The 17994-nt window shown below is 46.3% G+C and overlaps 1 protein-coding gene across 4 annotated transcripts in view; it reads right to left on the bottom strand.

Annotated features, from left to right (window-relative positions):
* Positions 1-17994, bottom strand: part of Pacs2 (phosphofurin acidic cluster sorting protein 2) — a 63914-nt gene that overhangs the window by 31016 nt on the left and 14904 nt on the right. For all 4 annotated transcript variants that reach the window (XM_026781522.1, XM_026781526.1, XM_026781524.1 and 1 more), the window contains exons 2-3: positions 2392-2479; positions 868-957 (exon numbers count right to left, since the gene is read on the bottom strand). In XM_026781522.1, coding sequence (XP_026637323.1) covers positions 868-957; positions 2392-2479 — 178 coding nt within the window. The remainder of the gene's footprint in view (positions 1-867; positions 958-2391; positions 2480-17994) is intronic.

Here is a 17994-nt window from a genome sequence, read left to right as displayed (position 1 = left end):
AAACCACTTATGAGTGGGTACATGTGATAATTGTCTTTCTGTGTCTGGGTTACCTCACTCAAAATAATGTTTTCTAGTTCCATCCATTTTCCTGCAAAATTCAAGCTGTTCTTATTTTTTTTCTACTGTGTAGTTCTCCATTGTGTAAATGTACCACATTTTTCTTATCCATTCTTCGATCGAGTGGCATTTAGGTTGTTTCCAGGTTCTGGCTATGACAACAAAGCTGCTATGAACATGGTTAAGCACATGTCCTTGTGGCACGATTGAGCATCCTTTGGATATATACCCAATATACCCAAAAGTGGTATTATTGGATTTTCTACTTTCCTAGTAACTGACTGTAAAAAATAAATAAATAAATAAATAAATAAAATAAACAAATAAATAAATAAACCTTGGCCAGGCAATGGTGGTACAAGCCTTTAATCCTAGCACTTGGGAGGCAAAGACATGTAAATCTCGGTGAGTTGGAGGCCAGCCTGGTTTACAGAGCGAGTTCTAGGGCAGCCAGGGCTGTTATACAGAGAAACACTGTCTTGGGGGAGGAGGGGAAAAAAGAATAAACCTTGATCAAGAGAAGATTAAAGTAAGAAAGGGCACAAGTAACTCTGACAAGGGTATGGCCAACATCCAGGACACTGAGAAGGGTGTATCCATCACTCAGAGAACTGATGAGGAAACATGTCCCTCACCCCCAAGGAATTAACCAGGGTATGTCTATCACTCTGAGCTCTGCCAGGAACTGAGTCCATCGCCTCCAGGGCACTGAACAGAGTTGCCATCACCCTGCACACCAAGGAGGAAGAGTTCATTATCAGAAGCACTGACAAGCGAGGGTCATCATTATGCAGGTGTCAGACTCACCTGGAGAGAGAAGGTCAGTGCCAGGTCTGTCTCTACCTGTCCACTGGGAGGCAGCACAATCTCATGCGATCTCAAGACGCGTTTGGAGCCCTAGAAGGAAACACCCTTCTGATCTAGAGCATGTTAAAGGGAACCAGCTTAGAGCATCCTCACACCAGCACTCTGAACTAGCATAAAGAAGGCCTCGATGCATGGGGATGGGGTGTATGGGTATGAGTAGGAATATTTGTCTGGACCCTGAAAACCTGATTTCACTGCTGGGTTCTGCCCAGGAGATGGAAGGGGAAAACCAAGAACAGCTACTTCCTAAGCAACAGTCACCAAAGCTCAGCACAGGGCACTGATGGCCTCTGTAAGGACAAGGCACGGCTATGGGTGTGTGAGCCAACAAGGTACGCCACTTAAAACACACACTGTCACAGGGACAGGAAGGACAGCAGATGTTTAAGACATATTCAGACTGTGCAGGTGACATAAGGGCAAAGGCGCACAAAGCCAAACGAGTGGAGACTTGCCTGCCTGCTTAGATGCCAAGAGCCCATAGCACCTCAAGGGAGAAGTGGTCTCCTACATCTTTACCATAAACAGAAGCCAGGCCTCCTTGAACTCCAAGCACACATCTCTGCATGGATGAGAGGGTTCTGTGTGACAGAGGAGACCCTGAATGACAGATGAAAGTCTTACCGAGCACAACTGTTACAACAGGTCTAGGATGTGTCCAATGCCACAGGTAATATGTGTGGGGTCAAACATGAGCTACTTCATCCAGGCGATGATAGTACATGCCTTTAATCCCAGCACTTGGGAGGCAGAGACAGGCGTATCTCTGTGATGAGTTCAAAGCCAGCCTAGTCTACAGAGTGAGTTCTAGAACAGGCCCCAAAGCTACAGAGAAACCCTGTCTTGAAAAACCAAACAACAAACAACCAACCCCCTGAAAAACAAGATACGGGCTACTTCAGCAGGACCCAGGTACTCCTGGAGGAGGGTCACAGGTCAGTAGCACACAGGTGTCCCCCTCACCCAGGCACATACAGGCCTGCTTGGTATGAGGTTGCCTGACACCTGCCCTGCATATGTCACACAGCTGTGAAGGATCAGTAGAGGGCCACCAGGAGCTCCATCTGAGCAGACAGGAGTTAAAATCCACATTCTGCCTCCTGAGAGTGGACCTGGAACCTGCAGTCTTCAACATAGCAAAGGCAGCCAAAGGGCTAAGTGGATGTAGATGCATCCGGAGGGCCAGTGAGGATCTCCCCAAGAAGGGTAGGATCCAAGCCTATCTAGTTACAAGCTGCTCAAGGAACTCATGAGGAGTGGACAAAACACTGGGGTAGGTTCTAGTCCAGAAAGCCCCTTGTCCTGTCTCCTCTTCCTGTTCTTGTTCAAGCCTGTCACCCTGGAAGAGGCATGAAAGAAAGCTCTGGGTGGGTGGCTCAGTGTAGGGTAGGGTCTTTGAGAACGGTCCAGGGACCATGTGAGAGTGAGGCTGGCCACACTTGTGGGTGAGTGCTGAGGGCTTACCTGCATCTTGACAGCGATCACCACGGACAGGAGCTCCTTCTCCAGCTCCCGGAGCACTGCCAGTTTCTTTAGGGTTAGGCTACACAACCTGCAAGACACAGGACAGCCTTGTAGTATGCTTCCTATTATGCTGGCCAGTTGCCCAGAAAGCTGCGGGTCTGGCCCTGTTTCAGCTACTTTGGGCATCCCTGTGAGGGGCACAAACCAGGAGGGGCTGGATGGAAAGGTCAGAGAAAATACATCTGAATGCCAAGCATGTGAAACTGAAGAACAGGGAGTTTTCCAAAGGCCAGGGTGCTGGCACCAACAGGACAGCTCTTAGCTGTGGGAAGACAGTTTTCCATCCCAGGATGGCTGCCCATCCCATGCTGTCACCTCCATGAAGCAGGCGTGAACTCACCTCAACATTCTGCTCTAAGGCTTCCGACCTACAAGGAGACAACTGCTGCCTACTAAGGGGAGTCTGCTGACATGCCCAGGATCCACTGCAGCTGTGCAAGCATTTGCCAACCAGTGAGCACATAGCCTTCTGCAGAACTCTCTATGTCTGACTCCTTCCCAAGTAAGTGCACACCTTCCTGGAGTTACCTGTGTCACCCACACCTGTGCACACATTCTAACACACTAACACATACATACATGAGACCCTGAAACAAGCTCTTGAAGACAAATAGGCCCCCCAAAGGTGTGGGAATTGCACACCTGCCTTGGCACTTTTCAGAAACCTCCACAGCAATCTACAAATACTGATAGCTTTTCTACCTAAATCCTGCTCTATGACACTTGTCCAATGGGGCAGCACAATAAACATGCAGCTGTCTAAATTAAAATGGTACTGATACCAGGTGTGGTAGCTCACGCCTTTAATCCCAGCACTTGGGGGGCAGAGGCAGGCGGAACTCTTTGAGTTTAGCTTGATCCACACAGCAAGTTCCAGACCAGTCAGGGATACACAGAGAGATCCTGTCTCAAACAAACTAATAGCACTGCTTCACATTCAAGACAAACACGTCGGGGGCTGGAGAGATGGCTCAGTGGTTAAGAGCATTGCCTGCTCTTCCAAAGGTCCTGAGTTCAATTCCCGGCAACCACATGGTGGCTCACAACCATCTGTAATGAGGTCTGGTGCCCTCTTCTGGCCTGCAGGCATACAGGCAGACAGAACACTGTATACATAATGAGTAAATAAATAAATAAATAAATAAATAAATAAATAAATAAAAGACAAACACGTCCTTAGAAGTCTAGGTTGGGCCCCAAATGGTAGGTCTGAAATTCTGCTTCCACACTTGAGCTACCACAGGTCCTCAACATGACAATGAAATAGCAAGAAGACAAGAGGCACAGCACTGGAGCTTGGCTTCCTCTCACATGAAAGCAATACACTTCTGTCCTGGTGCCTGAAAACTATGTGTGGGGACAGTGCTCCCTCAGCCGCCCTTCCTGGCCACAAGAGATGTCAAAAAGCTATCTGTGTCACAGGAAGTGTCAATCACTTTCATGGAAAAAAACAGTGATCCACTTAAGAAGGAACCCTCTCTATCTCAGCTTTATGACAAGGACCCTATTCTACTCTTCTGTGTTTAAGATGGGACCCCACTGGTCTTCACTGACAGGGTGACTAAGACGAGGCTGTCTGCACTATTCCACGTTCAGATAAGAGAAGGGACAGGCAAGGCTCTCCCTCACAGGATGTGCCCTGACTCAACATCAGGAGCTGCAACCTGAGGCAAACACAAGTATCCCAGGCAGTCTGATGCCAGAAAGCCAGGAGAAGCTCAGCCATAGTGGGTGGGAGTGTATTTCTACACCTATGGTCACCAGACAGAGCAAGATCAGCTCCTAATGGACCACCAAGGTCACCAGCTAAGCTGTACATGCAACTCTGGGAACCTGAAAGGACTTTGCCTCACTATCTGGGAAACTATACAAATGAAAACTTACAAGCTATCTCTTTCTGGAATTTTCTATGTAACATTTTCATACCACAGCAGAACTTGGAAAACTGAACTATGGGAAATAAAACCGCAGTTGAGAGGTGGCTGATCTCACACCTTCTTTCCTCCTTCCTTCCTTCCTCCCCCCCCCCGTCCGCCCTTCTTCTGAAGAGGTAACTATTGCTTCCCTCATTCTCCCCCCTCCATCTATCTCTATCTCTTCACTCCACAATCCCCCTACCCATTAAATAAACTCTATACCCAAGCTCTCTCCACATGGCGTATGTCTTTCTCCCACCTTACGCAGTCTCTCACCCGCCAGGGTCGCGCCACCGAACCGAGCATCTTTCAACTGTGATAGCAAGGCAACTGGAAAGCACACAGTTACCTGGGAAATGGCTCTGAGGAGACAGAGTCTCTCAAAGGAAACTAGGAAGTGTCAGGAATGGAATAAAAATGAAGACAACATGTCAAAATTTGTATGAGCATCAATGCTTCTGCTGTAAGAAAAATTTCCAATGAGTACACTAAGCTGCACAAAAAAACTAAGAACAAGGAGAGAGAGAGAGAGAGAGAGAGAGAGAGACAGAGAGACAGAGAGACAGAGAGAGAGAGAGAGACAGAGAGAGAGAAAGAGAGCGAGCAGCAAACTGAACACAGAGAAAGCATTAGGAAGGAAACAATAAAGATAAAACCAGAAACAACTTGAAAATAGAGAAAATAAAAACCAGATGCTAGTCCTTTGTGAAGACTGAAAAAAAATCATAAGACCTCCAGTCAAACCAAGATAAAAAGAAGACAGAAAATTCTCTTTATCGGGAATAAAAGTGCACTAGCGATCTCAGATATTCACTCCACAGCAGACAAAACCACCCTTACTGCTGCCACCCTCCAAGCTTATCAAGCTGAAACTGGTAGTATTAGTAAAGCCAATGAAACACAAATGCTCTGAAGAAGAAAACACTGGCAAATTCAGAGGCATGGAGCAGCGCTTGCCTAGCATGCGTGAGGCCTGGGATTCCATCCAGAACATAGGAAATGCAAGCAGAAGACAGGGGAAAACAAACAAATCTACATACCATCTCTAGAAAACACACGAGAAAGGAATGCCTCAACTCAGGAGATCATCATTGCCTTTCTATCAACAGCAGACAAAAACAGCCCAAAAATAAATTTACAAAAGCTGGGTTTGGTCGCTGGCACTCACCCACAGTCCCAGCACTCAGGAGGCTGAGATAAGGTGATCTGGGCCACACAGTCAGACCTTGTTGAAAGAAGATCCAGGGTGAGGAGCTGGAGAGAGGAAGGGACTAGGGAAAGAATACTACAGTCTTGTCATGAACATAGATGGAAGGCTCTTCTGCAGGTTATTTGCAAGCTAAATCTACCAAAACAAAGATATTATTATACACGCCCAAGTGGAGATTTGTTCTAGGAATAAAATGCCAATTCAGCATTTGAAAACAATTTTAATGGACTATTTCAGCAAGCTAAATAAGGGGAAAAAGAACAAAACAAAAACCCACATGTACTCTCAATCAAAATACTGTGGTTTGGTTCAGTTTCCTCCTGGAGTCATGCATTAAAAGCTTGGTGCCTGTGCCACTATTGGGTGGTAGAACATGTGAGGAGGAGGACTCAGTGGAGGAAGGACCACGGGACCCAGCCTCCTGGGTTTGTTTTGATTTTGTTGCTGGCTATCATGTGAGTAGCTTTCATTACACCTGTGTTGCCATCATGACGGCCACTCTACCATAGACTAAAAGCAATCTCTGTAACTTGGAGCCCTCTAAGTTGGTTCCTTGGATGTTTGCTATCATGCCAGAAGTCAACTGACACAGAAAGCTGGCACCAAGTGAGGTTGCTGTGGCAACAACTGAGGATGCGGGGAGTCCCTTGGGCTGTGCAGGAGGAATGTGGTAGTTTACAGAAGGCTGGAAAGATTCCAGCTCACTGGGCAATTCTGACATTCACCCTAAAAACCCCCTCGGTCTGCACTGTCACAGCAGAAGCAGAGCCTGTTCCCCTTCAAACAGGATGGAGGCTGGCCTGACTGCTCGCACCCGTGTTTCACGAAGCCAGCTCCTGCCCAGGTCAACATACAAGGCAAGGTGACCGAAGACACAGGGTCAGAAAAGTAAAAAACAAAACCACCACTGTCTGCAGACAGCAGGATTGTAAATGGAGAAATCTAAGGAACGTAGGAAGAGTGAGGACAAGCTCCTAGGGCACAGGTTTACCAGGGTGACTATAAAAAGCACCCATGAGCCGGGCGGTGGTGGCGCACGCCTTTAATCCCAGCACTCGGGAGGCAGAGGCAGGCGGATCTCTGTGAGTTCGAGACCAGCCTGGTCTACAGAGCTAATTCCAGGACAGGCTCCAAAGCCACAGAGAAACCCTGTCTCGAAAAACCAAAAAAAAAGAAAAAAAGAAAAAAAAAAGCACCCATGAGCCACATCTTGCTCCCAGTAGACAATTGGAAGTCAAGTATTCAAAAACATTCATTTATACTACTTCCAAATAAAGAAAATATTTAAATCCAAAGTAAATGCAGGCCTGTATGCTAGAAACTCCAAATGCTGGGCTGACAAGATGTCTCAGTGGGTAAAGGCACTCGCTGCACAAATCTGGCAACTGAGTATGATGTCTGGAACCCACATAAAAGCAGCAGGAAAGAACTGACTTCACAAAATTGTCCTCTGACCTCAATGCATGCATCTGGCCCGGTTATTTACATAAACACATTAATAATAATAAATAAAAGTTTAAAGGAAGCTTTGAATGCTAATGAAGAGATCAACAACATTAGGAAACTGAGAGCCAGGCTACGGGCTATGTGTCAGTCTTCCCCAAACTAGTCTATCGATTTAGTACTATTTCAGTGAGACCACAAGAAGGGTTGTGTGGCTCAAGATCAACATGCTGATTTTAACTCTCACATGTGAAGGAGCTAGTACATCTAGAACACCTCTGAAGAAAGGGAAATAGTCTAGTTTTCCTGCCCTAACATCAAACCTGCACACAATGTGATGCCCACAGAAGGGGAAGCAGAGGTGAGTGGTCAGAGAAAGGATTATGAATTGGAATCCACCAAAATTTAGGACTCTGGCTGAAATGGTGGCCCACACTTTTAATCCCAGCACTTTGGAGACAAAGGCAAGCATCTCTCTATAAATCTGAGTCCAACCTGGTCTACATACTGAATTTCAGGCTAGCTAAAGCTACATAGTGAGAGCCTGTCTGAAACAAAAAAGACTTTCTTCTGCAAAAATCACTGTTACAAGACAGACTTTGGAAATGGAGAGCTGGCTCAGCTGGCAAAGTGCTTGTCATGCAAACATGGGCATCTGAGTTCCATCCTCAAGCTCCATGTAAAATGTAATGCCCGTAATCTCAGCACTGTAGAGGCAGAGAAGAATTTCAGGGGTTCTGTAGTCTAGAACAACTGGTATACTCCAGGATCAGTGAGAAATCAATCACACACACGTATGTATGTATGTACATTATTTATTTATTTAGATAGAGAGAGAGAGACTGGGGAGATGGCTCACTGATAGCTTCACTAGCTTCTCTGATACCCTCTTTGGGTATCTGTGGGCACAAGCCACACAGGTGGTACACAGACACACACACATACAGGCAAAACATCCGTAACACATAAAATAAAACATAAACAAAAATAAAGAAGTGAGCGAAGTGTTTGAACAGGACCTTCCGCTGGGATGCAGCCCAGGACGACGCCCAGCATCACTAGGCACTGGTGAGACTACAGCAGAGCTGCTCACAAAGAGAACAAACACCAGCATCAGGCACCGGCCAGAAGGAAGAGCAACTGGAAATCAGTCTGTAAGTTTCCACGAAGCCACACACAGCTCTCAACACAGCACACAGAACTTGGAATTTAGCCAGGGAAAATGAGTCTGTTCACACCAAGATCTACACATGAACACTCACAATGGCTCTGTTCAGCAACCCGGATGTCCTTCCTACAAATATTCAGAAACCACAGTCAAAGGTCAACAGTTAAGAGCATTTGTTGCTTTCCAGAGGACCCAGACTCGATTCTCAGCATCTGCAAAGTGGCTTACAATCATCTGTAACTCCACCCCAGAGGGTGTTAGAGACACCCTCTCTGGCCTCTCTGGGTGTCACGCATACATGCAAACAAAACACCATAACATAAAATGAAAACAAAAACAACTTTAAGGTATGTTTTAAGCTGGGCAGTGGTGACACATGCCTTTAATTCGAGCACTCAGGAAGCAGAGGCAGGAGAATCTCTGTGAATACAAAGTGAGTTCCATGACAGTCAAGGCTACACAGAGAAGCCTTGTCTCAAAAAACAAACAAACAAAAAATAATATATATGTTTTAAAGAAGGAACTACAAAGTCAGTTATGGTTAACTATAGGGACAGGGCACCTCTGGGTCATCATGATGGACAACAGAGCCCAGTGTCAGGAAGGTAGCACTGTAACCATCCATTCTGAAACATATACAACTGATGGCATAGGTGGACCTATGGTCCATTCTAAAGAGGCATCAGGATTCAATTAGACAGGGGAGCAAGATGCTAACACATGGCACTTAGGAATAAAGACAATCCTGAGAGAAAACGTGTCAGTGAGGAGATGTGCATTTAAAGGCAGTGCGGTTCCCCTGACAGGTGGCACACGTTCACATCTGAAAGTGATCTGCCAAGTATCGAGTGTTACCATCTCCTCTTTTACTGCATCCATTCAATGTGTGTGAGTAAAGAAGCAGCTCAGGGGCTGGAGAGATGCTGGAGAGGGTTCAGGGAACCCCAGAACCCATACAATGGAAGAGTGACAGGCACCCAGTGTTCTTGAGGCAGAGGCAGAGGATCCCTGGAACAAATGGGATAGCTGCAGTAGTCAAAGTGGTGAGTTTTGGGTTCGGATGAGACACTGTGCCTGAATATGTCAGATGAAGAGTGATCATGGGGACACCAACATATCCTCTGGCTTCTACATGCATTTGCACAAACATACATGCAAAAACCACATGTGAGAGGAAGGTGTCAGAGGTAGCAGGGTGGGGGCGGTGGTGGCAGCAGCAGTAGCCAGAACAAAGTTCAAGGTCAGACTGGATCACAGTGTGAGATCCTGTCTAAAAGAACTAAAACAAAAAACAAAAACAAAAAAAAAACAAAACAAACAAACAAACAAAAAAAAAAAGAATCGGCGTGGTGCCCAATCCTACAGAGCTTTCTTTGGTTTCAGGAATAGTGTGAGGTAGCAGGAGTCAGAGCAGCCTGCACCAACACGAGCTAGCAGGTATTCTCTGCAAAAGAGTAGGGGGGTTTTCTTGGAGACAAAGCTCACACTAGCCCTGCACTCATTACAGCTTTTCCCATTGTCCTGAGGAGGTGGTGCATATGCTAAAAATCTGCTCTATTCTTACTCTGAGGGTTGCCTCCCATGCTAGCTAGATCATGGTTTCCCTCTTGTGGGAAGCTAGTTAAAGGTATGAACAGGTCAGCTCTGGGGAAATCTATGCATGGGTGTCATTTTTAGTGGCAGGTCCCTTGCTTACTTCCTCCCTACCCAAGGACAGAACCCAACTTGAACCTAGAAGTGGAAGTCAGCACTAAGAATGAAATACCACATGGCCATCCCTGCAACAGAGACACCTGCCATGCCACATATCAAAGAAGGAAGCACAGCTAACTCAGCACTTCATTTTTGGCTTCCAGATACCACCAAGGTTGGCCTGGGTAGGCATGCTACCTACAGCATGAGACACAGTCCACTGTTGATTGGGCTGGACCTTGATCTAATCTGACCACATCATGAAGGCAATGCTAGCTAGGGAGGCTATGGAGTAATTAAGTAAGGGATGTCTGTTGTCTCCTCTCACTCCTAAGGTGAAAGACCTAGGAGTCAAGGAGGTGGAGACCTGTGAGGGGCTCGTAAGGAACCTGACTGTAGCACCATTCTTTCTGCCAGGTGAAGATACAAAAAGATGGCTAATGATCCAGGAAGTGACCCCAACAACACTGATCTTGGATATGTAAGTCTAGGAGGGTGAGGACTGGTTCTAAGCCTCCACCTATAGCGATCATCTAACATTAAAAACACTGACAGTCCCTCAGCCGACACAGACCAACTTGTCTTGAAAGCAGCATATTTATTTCATATACATTCTAGAACTAGCTTGCCAGGACTTAAAAGAAATATGAATAATTTTATGAGAACAAACTTCATGTAGGGACAAGTGACACTTATTGACCCTGAGTCTTTGCTTCTCTGCTTCAGGCCTCAGATGTCTCCCCTAAGTCTTTTCTCTTCTGTGTGCATCCCAACTGAGGCATGCTAGGTAAACTGGTCCACCACTGAACTCTGCCCTCAGCCCTTTTTATTTTATATCAAGGCAAAACCTCACTAAGTTGCCTGGGCAGGCTTTGAACTTTCAATCCTCCTGCTTCAGCCTCCTGAGTACCTGGATTTACAGACATGCTTCATCCTGCTTTGTTGTCAGCAGGTAAATCTCTTGAGTTTGAGGCCAGACAGGGATACACAGAGAAACTCTGTCTCAAAAAACTAAATAAAGGGCTGGAGAGATGGCTCAGTGGTTGGGAGCACCGGCTGCTCTTCCAGAGGTCATGAGTTCAATTCCCAGCAACCACGTGGTGGCTCACAACCATCTGTAATGAGATCTGGTGCCCTCCTCTGGCGTGCGGGCATACATGGAGGCAGAATGTTGTATACACAATAAATAAATAAATCTTAAAAAAAAACCTAAATAAATAAACCAATGAGATTGCCTGATTTTGTGTCTCACTGTACTGTCCCATATTTCCAGAGTAGTTTTGATAAGAACTGGAGAGATAGCTTGGTGGTTAAGAGCATGTCCTGCATAATCCTAAGGACTAGAGTTCAGATCCTGGCATGTGTATAAACAAGCTGGGCATACACATGGATATAAATAGCATGTGTATAAACATGTTATGCACATGGGTATAACAGTGTGTGTATATAAAAATGTTATATACATGTATAAACAAGCTGAGCAACACATGGATATAAACAGCATGTGTATAAACATGTTATATATACACATATGTATAAACAGCATGTGTATAAACAAGCCTGTAACCCTAGCCTTGAAAAGCTGATGCTTTCTTCAGGTCTCCACAATGCAAGGGCACGTGCACCCACACGAACATGTGCATACACTGAGACAGGGAGGAAGGGTGGGTGAATGAACAGTTGAAAATAGCTCTCTCTCTTCTGGCTTCAAACTACAACTTCTGATGCCTGCCTGTGTGCTGATGCAACACTGTCTGGAATTTTCTGCAGGGAGACTACAAACTTTGCTAGGAATTGGAAAACAAATTATATGAGTTTCTCCACAGACAGACACACAGACACACATGTACACACATACAGATACACACACACACACACACACACACCAAGAGCTGGGGAGATGTTTCAGTCTTTAAGAGAACATACTGCTTTTGTAGAGTTCCCAGCACCCACACAGTGTGACTTACAACTGCTTATAACTTGAGCTCCATAAGTAATAACTTCTGGCTTTTGTAGGAACTTGCACTCACATGCACATACCCACACAGAAATAAGACAAATACACATAATTTAAAACCAAATTTAAATTTTTTATTTATATATAGGGGCAAACACATATGTCACAAAGTACATGTGGATGAGTCAAAGGAAACTTCCAGGAGTCAGTTCTCTTTCCATCACTCAAGTCCCAGGGATTAAGCTCAGGTCAGCAGGCTTGGTAGCAGGTCCCCGTGCCCACTCAGCCATCACTGGCCCTATTTCTTTGGTCTTAAAGACACATTCAAAGCTCAGCAGATGCTTTTCCTCAACCTACAGTTGACTAAAACACCTATGACCAGTATTCCAGATTATTATACACACACACACACACACACACGCATCTTGAGGGTGACACTCAGGATCTTATAACACGTACACTGAAGATAAGGCGTACTGCATTTCTACTGAGACCTACCACATAAGGTCAAGAGTGGAATTTTCCATCTGAGGCATCATGATGCTCAAAATACTTTGGACTCTGGAATATTTTGGACTTTGGATTATGGATTTTTCAACTGATAATTCACATTTTTCTGAAAAATTATCAAACTTTCATACTTACTGACAATACTATGCTTGATATTTTGGTTTTTGCTTTTAGTCAGGGTCTCATTATGCCAACTGGCTGGCCTGGAACTCTCTCTGTAGACCTGCTTCTATCTCCCGAGTGTTGGGATTAAAGGTATGTTACATTATATTTAGCTAGTACTGTTGTTCTTGTTTATTGTGTATGGTGTATGTGTATACATGTTTATGAGTGTGCACACATACATAGGGAGGCCATAGATCAACACCAGCTATCTTTGACTGTCTTCTGCTTCATTTTTTTAAAAAAGATTTTTATTTATTTATTATGTATACAGTGTTCCACCTGCATGTATGCCTGCAGGCCAGAAGAGGGCATCAGACCTCATTACAGATGGTTGTGAGCCACCATGTGGTTGCTGGGAATTGAACTCAGGATCTTTGGAAGAGCAGTCAGTGCTCTTAACCTCTGAGCCACCCGCAGTCAATACTCTTAACTACTAAGCCATCTCTCCAGCCCCCCTCACCTTTTACTTTGAGTTACTGCATCCAGAGCTCATCAATTCTTTAGGTTCATCCAACTATGTGTCAGAATGCTCTATGAATAGTATAGATAGATCACATTTGTTTATCTGTCATCTGTCTGTGGCACGCAAGACTCTTAGCTGCTGTGAATGTCATGGTTATGCTTTAATTTTTTTAAGAAATGAAACTGCTAGATCACAGAGTAATTATAGGCTTAAATTCTGAGCCATGTGCATACATCTTCCACAGCAGCTGCCTGCTGTTTACAATCCTACCAACAGTATGTACACAGGGCTTGAATGTAACATCAATGAATATCTCTGTGGGGCTGGAGAAACAGCTCAATGGTTAAGAACATGAGCTGCACAGGGTAGTGGTGCACATCTTTAATCCCAGCACTAGGGAGGCACAGCAGGAAGATCTCTGTGAGTTCAAGGCTAGCCTGGTCTACAAAGCAAGTTCCACTACAACCAGGGCTGTTATACAGAGAAATTCTGTCCCCCCTCCCCCAATAGAATAGAAAGGGGGAGCATGAGCTGTTCTACTGTGCCTGATTTTGGTTTCCACTTCAAGTGCCCATATCAAGATGTTCACACATGCCTGGAACGCCTGCTCCAAAGGATCTGATGCTCTCTTCTAGCCTCCATGAGCACCTGTGTGCACACGTGGCATTCGCTTACACAGATGCACACAAATGCATATAATGAAAGTAAAATCTATTTTTTTTTTTTAAAAGAAAGCCTCTTGTGAAGAGGATTGGTCTATAGCTGTCTTCCATACACAGGACACTACAGCCACAGAGATAGTGAGGCTCTTGCCCAACAGCCCACTTTCACCCACCTGCAGTGTAGGGACACATAGCCTCCACTCACCACACTACCATTTACGAGGTAACTCGGGGCAGAAAGGGAGCAGAAGACATACACATGCATATACACGCACACCTCATTGGCTACTCTAAAAGAAAAGGTTCCACAGGCCTAAACAGTGTCCTGACCACCAGGGACCACCCCAGGTCCTTGTTGCCCTTGCCTCCACATCTTTTAGAAGCCCATCGGCCCTCCCCTGCCCTCTGCCCAGTCTGTACCAGAGAGGGTTCTGACCTGGGGCTCCACATCACTGCAGTCAGATTCCCTACTCTCCCTGGGGCTCTACTGTCCAGTATCAGTAACAGAAGACAATGGACAGAGGCCTTGGGGAGAGACCTGGTATCTGTCAGAGACATTCCCAAGAATATGCTAGAAGGGGTGAGCAGGTATAGAAGGCTCATCCATTTCTCGATCATCTGTGAGGGCTGAATACAGAATAAATGAGGGCCTGGCCCATGACCCTTGAAGATGAGGCAAGCAGTGTGGCAGAATGGCATGGGCAGGCTCCAGAGATGCTCTCAGTCTACATGGCTCAGGGAGCGAACACCTGGGATGATCCTCATACAGTAAAATACCAAGTCTTTCAGATATGTGGTCACCCCAGGTTAAGTAAGGGAACACTGCTTTAGGTGACAGTTGAAAGGTCAGCATAGAAAAGGAAGACCTGTAGAAAAAGAACAAACCAAGTAGAGAAACGAAGGGCAAGGCAAGTAGGGCCATCACCTCAGGAGCTGGGTAGTGCAGGTGGTCTGTAGATGTCACACTTGTTGCTCTGACTCTAAACGTTCTACCCACACCAGCAGCTCCTGAGACGAGCAGCTCAGGTATGTGAACACAAAGCACAGGCATATCCACTGGCTAGGAAGAAGACGTCAGGCAGCAGCTAGAGAAGGCACCATACGAAGGAGGCTCTTCACATCCCTGCTACCACTGTAGTGACTCAGAACCTGCATACTACCACTCAGCAGCCCCTCTGTCACCCTCCCCTTCCCTACAGCCTGAACTCTCACCAGTGAGTACTTAACAGAATATACAGACCAGGATCTCCTCCACCGAAGTATACTCAGGCAATGTCACTACCAGAGAATGTCCTGGCCCAGAGCAGGTGACAACTGGCCACTATGCACCACCCTAATAGCACTATGGAAACTAAAGGCATAAATGTACTTTATGAATTTCTGAAACCACACTAGCATCTTGGCTGGACTTCTAAAAACACTGATTTCCACCCTTTTCCTTCAGGCATGTGATGGCACACAAAAAGGTTACGACCTCTGCCTCATAAAGGACTAAATCTGGGGGCCCCAAACCTGCTGACCATGTTTGTTGGAGGAAAAATTGAAGGACCTTTTGTTCCAGGCGCAGCCCCCTCTCACATGCCTGTCCACGTGGGAGCTGGGCCAGCAGTGATGGCTGGCCATTTGTCTCTCACGCCCTGCAGGCAGAGAAATACCACATGCCAGAACCCTGGAGGCCAGGCAGAGTGGTGCCTACTCCTGCTCAGGTCCAAGTGTCAAGGCCACATATGCAGCTCTGCCAGTTCTCACTGCAGTGAGCATCTGAGGAGAGACTTGTTGGAAGGCATACTGTGCACAGTCTTGGAGGAGCAGGGTCTATGAGAGGCTCCAGGTTCATTCACTGTACTTTGAGTATCTGCTAACCTCTTTGAACCAGAAATGTACCTCTGTGGCTGAGAGCAGCTGCCAGTCCTCACTGGCTGAGCTCAGTCTTCTCCAGTGCCTAGCCCTTATCTGGACATGGGTGCTCCTGGGTAATGACGAGAGGAGTCCTGGGGTGCCTTCTCAATGTCCCCACTGGCCAGCACTCAGGGCTAGAACAACTACTATAGAGGCAAGGGTCAATGGACTGGGACTAGGTCTGATACCCAACCACAGGACCTCTACAGTATCTCCACCTCCCCATCCCCTCAGTGGCCAGCCCAATCAAAAAGGGTAGTAGAGAGGGAGGCCACTCAGTCCTGGGACCAGGGAAAAGCAGACAGCACAGTCAACAGAGAGGACCCATTTGTGTAATGTCTACTGAGACTGCAGGGAATCCTCCAAAGGGGCTCTGTGAGAGGGTCTAGGAACACACACAGAACTTAACTTGGGGCTGCACTCACCAGGCAGCCCACCAGGAGCCATTGGCATCACCATGCTGGAACCTGCCATGGGAAGAGTCTATCCGCAGATCTACATGGCCTGGTCTTCCAGCCCTATGACCCAAAGGCCCCAAAGGAACCCCCCCATTCTCCCATTATAGCCCAGGAGTCCCAGGTACACGTATGCTATGCACCCAACAGATGAGAGAAGGGGAGCCCTCTCTACTCTGCTCCTGTCTCCTGTGTCACACACATTATGCGGCTGTGAGGGTGTGAGAGCTGATGGGAACTGTTAACCTGACTGGACCGAGATGCCTAGGAAACCATTAGAGCAGAGCTCTGGTGTGTCTGTGACGGCATTTCCAGGGACAACTAAATCATGAGCTCACCACCTAATCAGTGAACCACTGACAGGTTCAAACCTGGAACAGATTATTGGAAGATGATGGGGCTCTGGAAGTTGAGGCATGGTTGATGTTTCAAAAGCGGTCACCCTGGAGAGTCTATCTTGATTCTGGCCCTTTCTTGTTTACTATGAGGTAAATAATTTTCTTCTACCATGCTTTTCTGTCTTTATGTTCTGCTTCCCCACAAGTTTAAAAGTCAGCAATCATGAACTGAAACTTGAAAACAAGTTTCCTCCTTAAAAATATTTCTGTCGGCCAGGCCATGGTGGCGCACGCCTTTAATCCCAGCACTCAGGAGGCAGAGGCAGGTGAATCCCTGTGAGTTCGAGGCCAGCCTGGTCTACAAGAGCTAATTCCAGGACAGCTGGGATTGTTACACAGGGGAACCCTGTCTCGAAAAACAAAAAAGAAAAAAGAAAAAAATGTTTCTGTCGGGGCTGGAGAGATGGCTCAGTGGTTAAGAGCATTGCCTCCTCTTCCAAAGGTCCTGAGTTCAATTCCCAGCAACCACATGGTGGCTTACAACCACCTGTAATGAGGTCTGGTGCCCTCTTCTGGCCTGCAGACATATACACAGACAGAATATTGTATACATAATAAATAAATAAATCAATAAATAAACATTTAAAAAATGTTTCTGTCTTGGGACATTGGTGGTGCACGCCTTTAATGCTGGCACTTGGGAGGTAGAAACAAGAGGATCTTTGTGAGTTCAAGGCCAGCCTGATCTACAGAGCGAGTTCCAGGTCATCCAGAGCTACATAGAGAAATCCTGTCTTGAAAATCCAAGGAAAAAATGTTTCTGTCAAATATCTGCCACAGTGGCAGAGTTAACACAGGCAGAGCCACCTGTGCTCAACTTCAACTAAGAAGGTGAGAGTCTGGGAGCCACCAGCCCTGGGAACATCTAGGCCTCTAGACTTAAATGCCAATACCTTTTACCTCCCGTCCTGTCCCTCACACAGTGGTTCACAGGACAGAGGGTGAAGCCAGGTCCCAGTACTAAGGACTATTAGGAGTTCAAGGCCAAGCTCAACTACATATTTAGTTTCAGGCCAGACTGAACTAAGTGACAGCCTGTCTCAAAATCAAACAAAAAGAATGGGACACACTCTGGGTAGGTGCTGATGGATTCACTTTTCCTGTGCCTTCAACCTTGTGACAGATAATCTCCATTATCAACTTGACTGACTTTGAAAAACACCTAAAAGACTAGTATCCTTCTAGAATATGAGGGTGCTGAGAGCAGAAAGACACACCCAGAGTGTGGGGGCACCATACACAGCTGGAAGCAGATGGAATAAAGAAGGAAAAGGAGATAGCCTGTAGCCAAGGCAAGGCATGCTCTTTATTTCCTGCTGAGGTAAACAGCTGTGCTCTACCAAGGATTGGAACCTCTGAAACTGAATAAAATAAACCCCTCGTCCCTTAAACTGCTGCTCTCAGGTTCTGACTAATTCAAATGATCAGCTCTCTAAGGAGAACCTAGGTGTGTCCCGGGCTGTTTTACCAATCCCTCCACAGTTGGCTGGCACTAGTAGAGGCAGGGTACAATGATAGTTTCCACAAGGCCTGACCAGCCCTCTCAGTTGACTACAGTGCATTGTTCCACATTGTAACTACCAATGCGGTGCCATATGGGAACAC

The sequence above is a fragment of the Microtus ochrogaster genome, chromosome 1 (genome assembly GCF_000317375.1).
Source record: "Microtus ochrogaster isolate Prairie Vole_2 chromosome 1, MicOch1.0, whole genome shotgun sequence".
NCBI classification, from domain to species: domain Eukaryota; kingdom Metazoa; phylum Chordata; class Mammalia; order Rodentia; family Cricetidae; genus Microtus; species Microtus ochrogaster.
The sequence above is the reverse complement of the archived record's forward strand: the minus strand, read 5'-3'. Positions and strand labels throughout refer to the sequence as shown.